We start from the raw sequence: 10,201 nt of genomic DNA on the forward strand, positions 1-10,201 counted from the left end.
TTCTGCCTCTTCTTTCTTCCTCTTCTTCCTTCCCCTCTTCCCCCTTTTCTTTCTCTTCTTCCTCCCCCTCTTCCTCCTCCTTCCCTTCCTCATTTTCCTCCTCTTCCTCCTCTTCTTCCTCTTCCTCTTCTTCTTCCTCTTCCTCCTCTTCCTTCTGAGAGTTGAAGTCAGAGCATTAGGCTCACTGAGATTGTTCAACTGGTGCTCTACCACTTGAGTCATGCCTACAGCCTTATATTTCCTCAAAAATATTTTTTCAGCCAGGCGATGGTAGCTCACACCCGCAATCCTAGCTACTCAGGAAGCTGAGATCCAAGGATCGTGGTTCAAAGCCAGTCCAGGCAGGAAAATCCGTGAGACTCTTATCTACAATTAGCCACCAGGAAACTGGAAGTGGCACTGTGGCTCAAGTGGTAGAGCGCTCGCCTTGAGCTTAAGAGCTCAAGGACAGCACCCAGATCCAGAGTTCAAGTCCTATAATTGACAAAAAAAAATTTTTTTTCAACCAGCTGCTGGTGGCTTACCCCTGTTATCCTAGCTACTCAGGAGGTTAAGATCTAAGGATCACAGTTCAAAACCAGCCTGGGCAGGAAAGTCTGTGAGATTCTTCTCTCCAATTAACTACTCAGAAAAAGCCAGAAGTAGTGTTGTGACTCAAATGATAGAGTGTTAGCCTTGAGCAAAATAATCCAAGGACAGTGCCCTAGCCCTGAGTTCAAGCCCCAGGACCAGCAAAAAAAAAAAAAATTTTTTTCAAAACATTTAAAAAAAATAACCACAATTTGGTATTTTTATTTTTGAGCTAGAGACATGAGATTTATTAATAAGTATTTATTTAATATGTTTGACAGCTCCATACTTAAAGATTTGTTTGGGGAGATAAGAGTCCACAGCGTGGGCTGTGAGCTTGCTCCTCTGTCAGATCCGGTTTCCTTGATGAGACGCGGGTGTCTAGTCACTGGTCACTGGCCGTACGCTCACCTGCCTTCTGCCTGTCAGCAGTGTGCATCTCGTGCTCCTCGGAGGCAGAGGGCCATGTGCGTGAGGCTGTGCGCTGCGTGGAGATTGCACCTTATTTGCGTTTCAGGAACACATCATCAAGATGAATCTGCTTATTTATTTTATTATTATTATTTTTTGCCAGTCCCAGGGATTGAACTTAGGGCCTGAGCACTATCCCTTTGCTTCTTCTGCTCAAGGCTAGCCCTCTACCACTCAAGCCACAGCATCATTTCTGGCATTCTCTGTGTATGTGGTGCTGAGGAATGGAACCCAGGGCTTCATGCATGCTAGGCCAGCACTCTACCACCAAGCCGCATTCCCAGCCCCAAATCTGGTTGGCCTGAAACCATGATCCTTCTGCTCTCAGCCTCCTGAGCAGCTAGAAGTACGGTCCAAGCTACTAGTGTTTGGCCCCTTTTTCCTTCTTTACATTTTTTTAATTGTTACTATGTACAAAGGGGTCACAGTACTCAGGTCAGGTAAAGAGGATATTTCTATTTGGACAATGTCACCCCTTCCCTTGCTCTCTCCCAGCCCTCAGCCCCCCCCCCCCCCACTCCACCCCTTTCCTTCTTAAAATCATGCTGCCCTTGCTCGGGCTCAAACTCGCAGGGCTGTGCGGAAGCCTTCCCTCTTATCCCTTCTCCACCGAGTCCCTTGGGGGGGCCCTGTTCCCAAAGTGCTAGGGCTCTTCTGCCTCTTTCCCCCAAAGCACACGGCCCAGTGCCTCTCCTGCGTGACCAGTGGAGGGCGTGGGGGTGTGGTGCCCGGGTTCCAGATGCCTCAGCCTGGGTGGGGACACTTGCTCCCCAGCTCACGCCTAATCCTAGCTACTAAGGAAGCCGAGATCTAAGGATCCTAGTTCAAAGCCAGCCCAGCAGACAAATCTGCTAGACTCTTCTCTCCAATTAACCAGCAAAAAGCTGAAAGTGAAGGTGTGGATCAAAGGGTAGAGCACCAGCCATGGCAAGAGTCCCAGAGTTCAATTCCCAGTACTGGGGCGAGTGTACACACACACACACACACACACACACACACACACACACACACACACACACACACCTCCCTCTAGGAGGGAAAGGAGGAGAGAGAAGGCAGAAAAGAAAACCAAGACATTTCTGATGGAGTGTGGCCAGCGTCGTGGGAGATGGCCTCGGCCGGCCGCTGCCCAGCTCTGGCCTGAAACAGCGCCACCTCACAGCTCCGCTGAAGCCTCGGTGGCCGCCCGTGGCCTCTTGGCAGACTCTCTTTCTGGGAGATCTTTGGGGGGTCCTGGCCCCCTTGGGGGACAGCCTAGGACTCAGAGCTTGCAGTCCCCACTTGTGGAAGGTGCTGGCTGGGGCACACCCAGTCCAGTGTGAGGAGCGGTGAGCTGAGCGATGCAGCCTCTTCCCCACAGTCCGGAGTTGAGGGGGGAGGGGGGGAGGGAGGCCCCGCACTGTCCCCCTAGCGCTGTGGAGACCAAGCCCCTGCTTCTTTGCAGGTTGGATCTTTGGCGAGCGCCTGCATGACCAGGAGAGAGGCTGGTTCCCCAGCTCCATGACAGAGGAAATCCTGAACCCCAAGATCCGCTCCCAGAACCTCAAGGAGTGTTTCCGAGTCCACAAGATGGAAGACCCTCAGCGCAGCCAGAACAAGGACCGCCGGAAGCTGGGCAGCAGAAACCGGCAATGACCCCCCAGGGCCAGCGCTAGCCGAGAGCTGGGATGTGGCAGGGGTGGGGGGGGCAGACCAGGAGGGCTGGGGGGGTGGAGGAGCGGGCACTGCCCCGCCTCCCCCCCTGCCACCCGCCCTGCTGAATGCTCGCGCCCCAGGGCCTGAGCCCCTCGCTTGCTCTTGCGCTTGCACACGGAGCCAGGAGGAAGAGAACTGACAGAGTCATTACCTCCGCCTCCCTCCTGCCCCTGCGAAGGAGGTGACCAAAGAGGCCCCGGGCGCAGGGGTCCCTGGGAGGGGGCAAGCAGAAGTTTGACCACAGGCCTGCACGTGTCCCCTCCCCACCCCCAAGCCATCAGCGCCTGCCAGGACAACCGCCGCGCTGCCACTGCCTGAGGGAGCTGGATGTGCAGCCCCCCCCCGCCCTCCTCCCGTCCTGGCCCTGCCTGCTGCAGGCCCGGGCCACCCATGGTGCCCCTGCCAGCTGGATGTCCCTTGTGTCTTCCCGCCCCTGGGGAGCCCACGGGTGCTGTTGGGAATGTATCGGTCGCTGCATCCTGTATGGTTCTGGTTCTGAGAAAAGCAAACATCATTTTTGGCTGCATTAAAGAAGCATCTGTGTAAAAGGAAGGCACGTCTCTTTATCGCCCAGGTCACGCGAGAACGCATCTGGTGGCAGGCTGGATGGGGGAGCGGCCTTCGGGTCAGAAGGGCCAGAGCAGGCCCCAGCGTGGGCAAGGGCCGAGGCCTCCATGGGCAGGGCGTGGAGAGGGGCGTGTGCGGGGCACGAGGCTGTCCTGCTGCTGAAGAAGAGCAGGTTTGCAGGGCCGGGGGCACGGGGCTGTCCGTGGGCTCGGGGCTGCCTGGGCCCTGCCACCTCTCCCTGCCTTGAGTGGCTGCGACCCCCAGGGGCTGCGGCTCTCACCTGGGCCTGCAACCCCCCCCATCATCCAGAGCCGTGGGGGGGGCACTGGAGCGGGGGGGGTCCCAGCTTGCTGGCACCCACAGGCTGCAGAGGGTGATGGGCTACCTCTGGCCCTGGAGTGTCTGCGGAAGGACTGGCTGGGGAGCAGGGCAGTCCGGGAGGAGCTGGCTTGGGGATGGGGGGGGGGTGCCCAGGCCCCAGCTCAGTCTTTGCACGCAGCATGTTCGGTTGCTATTTGAGGTGAGGGAAATACAATGCAGCCTTGAAAGTGTCACCTCTGCAGCCCTGGTCCACAGGGTCCAGCCTGGCTCGAGGGGCGCCTGCTGGGGTGGGAAGCTGAGCCCTCCGATGGGGTCTGCCCTGATGGGGGGAGAGGGGGCGCACTGGCAGAAAAAGGTGCCACAGGGCTCAGGGCCGCCCCAGAGGCCGAGGTAGCTGTGGGGAATGGTTAAAAGCAAGGGGGGAAGCGTTCCCTAGAACCGCAGTCTGGCATCTGCCATTTGCTCTAAACCAGGCTCAGGCTGGGCTCCAAGAGCTCTGGGGAGGCGCTCTGCTTCCATTAGAGCCTCAAATGATCAAGTTCCCTCCCCCCAAGAGCGGCAGGCAGAGAGGGGGGGGAGAGCTAGAGAGGGGGAAGAGCTAGAGAGAGGGGTGAGCTAGAGAGGGGGGAGAAATAGAGGGGGGAGAGCTAGAGAGAGGGGGGAGAGTTAGAGAGGGGGGAGAGTTAGAGAGAGGGGAGAGCTAGAGAGAGGGGAGAGCTAGAGAGGGGGGAGAGCTAGAGAGGGGGAGAGCTAGAGAGGGGGGCGAGCTAGAGAGGGGGGTGAGCTAGAGAGGGGGGAGAGCTAGAGAGAGGGGGAAGAGAGAGAGGGGGGAGAGTTAGAGAGAGGGGAGAGCTAGAGAGGGGGGAGAGCTAGAGAGGGGGCGAGCTAGAGAGGGGGGTGAGCTAGAGAGAGGGGAGAGCTAGAGAGAGGGGGAAGAGTTAGAGAGGGGGGAGAGTTAGAGAGAGGGGAGAGCTAGAGAGGGGGGAGAGCTAGAGAGGGGGGAGAGCTAGAGAGAGGGGAGAGCTAGAGAGAGGGGAGAGCTAGAGAGGGGGGAGAGCTAGAGAGGGGGGAGAGCTAGAGAGAGGGGAGAGCTAGAGAGGGGAGAGCTAGAGAGGGGGGAGAGTTAGAGAGGGGGGAGAGCTAGAGAGAGGGGAGAGCTAGAGAGAGGGGGGAGAGTTAGAGAGGGGGGAGAGCTAGAGAGGGGAGAGCTAGAGAGAGGGGGGAGAGTTAGAGAGGGGGGAGAGCTAGAGAGAGGGGAGAGCTAGAGAGGGAGGAGGGCACGGAGGGGGGCACGGAGGGGGAAGGACACGGAGGGGCCAGGTGATGGCCGGGGTGGGGAGGACACAGAGGGGGAGGGTACGGAGGGGGAGGGCCCGGAGGGACCAGGGGAGGGCACGGAGTGGGGAGGACACAGAGGGAGGGCGCGGAGAGGGGTGCCGCCGCCCCCGAAGCCGCCCCCACCCCGTCCCCAGCAGACGTCTCCTCCATTCAGCGAGGGGTGGGCAGGGGGCGTCGGGCCTAAGGGCGGGCGGGAGGACCGCCGTGGGATGAGCGCGAGGACGCGCGGCGCGGCCCCGCACGCAGGCCGGACTCAGTGCACAGGCGTGCCCGGCACAGATAATCACGCGCGCCCCCGGCCCCGCCCCTCCCTAGCTCCGGCCCCGCCCCAGGTCCCAGGCCCCGCCCCCGCCCTGGCTCCAGCCGCCTCGACCCCGGCCCCGCCCCTGGACTGGCCCCGCCCCAGGCCCCGCCCCCCGCCCACCCTGGCTCCGGCCCCGCCCCAGGTCCCAGGCCCCGCCCCCTCCCTGGCTCTAGCCCCCTCGACCCGGGCCCCGCCCCTGGACTGGCTCCGCCCCAGGACCCGCCCCCGGCCACCCTGGCTCCGGCCCCGCCCCCGCGCAGGCTCCGGCCGGCTCCCCCGACGCACCTGCGCGCGCTCGCGCACGGACTCTCGCACGGGCGCGCGCACGGACGCACGCGGACACGGGCAGCGCGTCCAGTCGCGCCGAGGCGGACGCGGCTCCTTTATTGGCTTCAAGAAGCGGAAAACTTTCTCAGCGCGACCACGACGAGCGCCAGCACCACGCAGGTGGCCAGCAGGGCAGCGATCACGACGGCCGCGATGGCGCCGGGCCCCAGCGAGCCTGCGGGGGGGCGGAGACAGAAGGGCGCGTCACCCCGGGTCCCGGGGTCCCGGGGTCCCCGCCGCCCGCCCGCCCTCCCCGCCCGCGGCCCGTACCGCTGCCCGGGTCCAGCGGCTCCCGCGCCGTGCTGTCCTCGGGGCCCGGCTCCAGGGTGGGCGTGGGCTGTCCGGGGGCCGCGGGCTCCTGGCCGGGGCTCGTGCTCTCCGCGGGGCCGTCTCCCGACGGCAGGTCGACGGGCTCGTTCCACAGGGTGGGGTCGGGCGCCTGCGGACCCTCAGCTGGAAGACCAAGCAGGGGAGACGGTCCCGGGCTGTCACCGGGCCACGCGCATGCGGGGGCCACCGCGGAAGACAGCGGGGACCTGGGTGACGCCTCGCGGAGCTGCCTCGGACCTTGTCCTTAGGAGAAACTCAGGGTCCACGAGGCTGGCTGGTGGCCGCCTCGAGATCACTCGCCATTTGGGGCCTGGGACGGGGCAAGAGGCGGCAGAATGTTGGGGATTGTGAAGTCTAGATCTGCTGGAGTTCAGGGCGTGTGTGTGTGTGCGTGCATGTGTGCGTGTGTGCGCACGTGTGTGTGCGTGTGTGGTGTGTGTGGTGTGTGTGTGTGTGGGCACGTGTGCGTGTGTGCATGTGTGCGTGTGTGTGCACGCGTGTGTGTGCGTGTGTGTGGTGTGCGTGTGTGTGCGTGTGTGGGTGGTGTGTGTGTGGTGTGCGTGTGTGTGTGTGCGTGCATGTGTGCATGTGTGCGCGTGTGTGTGCGTGCATGTGTGTGTGCGCACGTGTGTGTGCGTGTGTGTGGTGTGTGTGGTGTGCATGTGTGTGCGTGTGTGCATGTGTGGTGTGGTGTGCGTGTGTGCGTGTGTGCGCACGTGTGTGCATGTGTGGTGTGTGCGTGTGTGTGTGTGTGTGCATGTGTGGTGTGGTGTGTGTGTGTGGTGTGTGTGTGGTGTGCGTGTGTGTGCGTGTGTGGTGTGTGCGTGTGTGGTGTGTGTGTGTGGTGTGTGTGGTGTGTGTGTGTGTGGTGTGCGTGTGTGCGTGTGTGTGTGGTGTGTGTGGTGTGTGTGTGGTGTGTGTGTGGTGTGTGGTGTGTGTGCGTGTGTGGTGTGTGTGTGTGGTGTGTGTGTGGTGTGTGTGTATGTGCGTGTGTGTGTGTGCGCGTGGTGTGTGTGCGTGGTGTGTGTGTGTGGTGTGTGTGTGGTGTGTGTGGTGTGTGGTGTGTGTGGTGTGCGTGTGGTGTGTGTGGTGTGTGTGTGTGTGGTGTGTGTGTGTGTGTGCGGTGTGTGTGTGTGTGTGCGTGTGTGTGCTGGTCCTGGGACTTGAACTCCAGGCCTGGCGCAGTCCCTGCTCAAGGCTAGTGCTCTACCACTTGAGCCACGGCTCCGCCTATGGCGTAGGTAATTGGAGGTAGAGTATTTTCCTGCCGGGGCTGGCTTTGAACCACGGTGTTCAGGCCTCAGCCTCCTGAGAGCAGCTGGGATGACAGCCGCCGCACTGAGAAGTCGGGCTATTTCTGTTGTTGTTGTTAACTTTTCTTCTATTTCCTTAAAATCTTTTCACTACAAAATGTTACCACACCCCTGGCTCCCCAGACCCAAGCCTGGACCGGGTCCTCCGAGGCTCAGATTGTAGGCAGGAACCTCGGTCCTGTTCCCAGAGCTTGCCCAAACCAGAGCCCCATTTCAGAGGAAAAACCCCTGGTGAGAAAGCAGCAACAGCTGCACGGGAAGCCCCCCCCCCCCCCCCCCCCCCCCCCCCCCCCCCCCCCCCCCGCCCATGGCTCTCATCGCCACCGCCTTGTGGCGTCTTCCTTGTTTCAGGGCCCTGGCTGAACTGCAGCACTGCTCTCTGGGACCCGTTGGGCTGGCCCCACCTGGAGAGGAGGGGGACGTGACCCCCTTGGAGGTCTACAACCTCCAGCCCCATCGGAGAACCCAGCGCCAGACTAGTGTGAGGTTCCCAGAACCAGGCAGTGCAGAGGCCTGCATGCCCACCCTTGACAGGCTTGAGAGTTCGCAGATTCCCTGTCCCCCAAAATGACACGCCCCCAGCCCCTGCCTGCTGTCCCTGCACCCAAGACAGACGGCAGGCAGGCCCCTTCCGGTCCCTTCCTCCTGTCAGAGCTCACCTCCCGTCCCAGGCGTTTGTCCAGGGAGGTGCCCTGAGCTGCTGGAAGCCAGGCCCAGCCAGCCTGGGTGGAGCCTGCAGCCACAGGCTACCTCCTCCCGCCCCCCCCCGCCCCCTGCCCCCCCCCACGTCCCCCACCCCCCAAGCCACCAGTGGAGAAGCTAGAGCTGGGACCAGGCCCAGCATGTCGTGTTCTCCAAACTTCTCCAAAAGAAGAAGGACCAAGTTTAAGGGCTACAGCCTGACCTCCCTCCCCCCTTCCGCGGCGAGGCCAGGGACAGAAGTGGCAGCAGAAATGGCAGGCTAAGGACCATATCCCGTGGACAGAATGGCCAGCGTCGTGGGACGGCACACTGGCTGAGGCAAGCAGGGCAGGGGAGGGTCTGGTGGCACTGCCACAGGCCCGGGCACCCCTCACTGTCCCCCAGCACCCCCTCCGCCTGCACCAGTTGCCTTGCCATTCGGTCAATAAGTTTGTTCAGCGCCCAGTCTGACCACAGGGTCCTGAGGCAGGCGCCATGCGCACAGACAGCCTTTGTGTGGCATGAAGAGCCTTTTCATCCCCAGCCTGGCCGCCCGCCCGCCCAACCTGGCCTGCTCCCCACCTCAGCGCCCTGCCACCGGCCCGGCCTGGGCTCTGCCTCCAGCTCGCCTGCGTCCCCCCTCGCCTGCTGCGGGATCCCAGCCCAGGCAAGATGTAGGGGCTCGCAGGCGTGTCCACAGCTGCTCAGAGCTTCTACCCCACCACTGGTTCTGAGAACCTTCCGGAATGGCCAGAACAGCAGCCTGAACCCTGCTGAGATCTAGATGGGGCTGGCTGGCCCCGGACCCCTTCTCCGAGCCTGCTGGTGGTGGGGAAGGGAGAGGGCTTGGCTGTCCCCAAACACTCGTGGGCAAAGCCCACCCCCCCATGTTGTGTCTCTGCAGGCTGACCGGGGCTCTGGGTGGGAAGAGACGGCAAGAACCCAGACATAGACCATCAGGAGGCGGTGGCCACAGGGCTGGCTGGAGGGGGGCGCACACGGGCGGGGCCTGCAGGGATTTCAGCCCCAAGACCCAGGATGACAGATGCAAAGGCCCTGGGCACTGCCATCTCCAGGAAGCTGGGCCTCTCCTGACCATGAGACCCCGCCGTGCCCTGTGGAGGGGCGGGGGCCATGCGTGCACCCCCCACCCGTGCTCAGTGTGACCCATGTCTGATCATCCCGAGGCCTCATGGCTCCCAGGTCAGAGGCCGGCGGCCGTGCTGTGTCCCGCAGAGGAGGCGGCTGGAGAGGCCGGGGGCGCCCGCGGGGCTGCGGCCTCCACCGCCACCCATGTCCCCTCGGTGCCGCTGTTCTCCCCCGTCCGTCTACTCGCCCCCCACCCTCAGATCCAGAGACACCCCCAGAGTCCAGGCTGCACAGCCTTAGATCTAGGGACACGGGATAAGGCTGAGCAACTCTGAGGTGGCCCCAAATTGCAGATGGCTTTCCTCTGGAGCACAGCCCGCCTTTCTTGTGTTAGTCTCTGCCTTTCAGGACTCCCCCAACCCAGCACCCCAGCACTGGGTCCCAGGAACCTGCTGGGACCCCCTTTCCACAGACCCCAGCAGCAACCACCTGGGCCCCAGAACCTTGGAGCCAGCTGCCCTGTGTCTAGTTCCCCTGCCTCCCAGGTGTTGGGATGCTAAAGCAACTCCTACACCCCCAGACAGCTCAGCGCCCCAGTTCAGCGCCCCAAGTGCCCTCCTCCCAGAAGCCACCGTCCCTGCAGCCACATGGGCGCGGCCTGCAGGATTCCCAGCCCAATCCCCCCAGAAGGCCACCCCATCTCCCGTGAGGGGCTTGCGCCCACCAGAGCCTAGGGATCGGGCCACCCCAGAGTTCCTAGCCCTGGCGGCCTGGAGGGCAGAGGCACGGGCCCACGCCCCTCACCTGTGAGCACCGTGGGGGCCAGGATCCCGGAGACGAGCAGCAGCGCCAGGCGCAGGGCCGCACAGGACGCCATCCCCGCCATGGCCGCCAGCGAGCAGCGGGACGCCCAGGACTGCGCTGCTGGGCAGGGGCAAGAGGCTTCAAAGAGCAGGGAAGGATTTTCATCAATGCAAACTCTGTCCTCCTGGGACACCGTGCCCGCCCCCCACCGGCACACACACACAAACACACACACACACACTCACACCCTCAGAACAGACCCGCTGTCCTGAACCTGGGAGCAGCCCCACCCTTGGAGAGGGAAAAGGAAGCCAGCTCTCTCTCTCACTCTCTCTCCCCCCCTCCCTCACACACACATGTGTGAGGACACACATCTCCCACAGGTACTGCT

At 62.5% G+C, this 10,201-nt stretch overlaps 2 protein-coding genes across 3 annotated transcripts in view; one reads left to right on the plus strand and one right to left on the minus strand.

The window, feature by feature from the left end:
• The window catches only part of Ngef (neuronal guanine nucleotide exchange factor), an 84,715-nt gene extending 81,431 nt beyond the window's left edge, over positions 1-3,284 (plus strand). For both annotated transcript variants that reach the window (XM_070014740.1, XM_070014748.1), the window contains one exon: positions 2,486-3,284. In XM_070014740.1, coding sequence (XP_069870841.1) covers positions 2,486-2,676 — 191 coding nt within the window. In that variant the 3' untranslated portion in view covers positions 2,677-3,284. The remainder of the gene's footprint in view (positions 1-2,485) is intronic.
• Positions 3,285-5,658: 2,374 nt separating this feature from the next.
• On the minus strand, positions 5,659-9,883 carry Snorc (secondary ossification center associated regulator of chondrocyte maturation). Its single transcript, XM_070021518.1, has 3 exons — positions 9,811-9,883; positions 5,864-6,046; positions 5,659-5,768 (listed from the first exon to the last, which is right to left on the minus strand). Exons 1-3 carry the CDS (start codon positions 9,881-9,883, stop codon positions 5,659-5,661), a joined length of 366 nt encoding a protein of 121 aa, XP_069877619.1.
• Between the last annotated feature and the right edge of the window lie 318 nt (positions 9,884-10,201).

This window comes from Dipodomys merriami, unplaced genomic scaffold (genome assembly GCF_024711535.1).
Source record: "Dipodomys merriami isolate MVZ:Mamm:240054 unplaced genomic scaffold, mDipMer1.0.p SCAF_1, whole genome shotgun sequence".
Taxonomy (NCBI): domain Eukaryota; kingdom Metazoa; phylum Chordata; class Mammalia; order Rodentia; family Heteromyidae; genus Dipodomys; species Dipodomys merriami.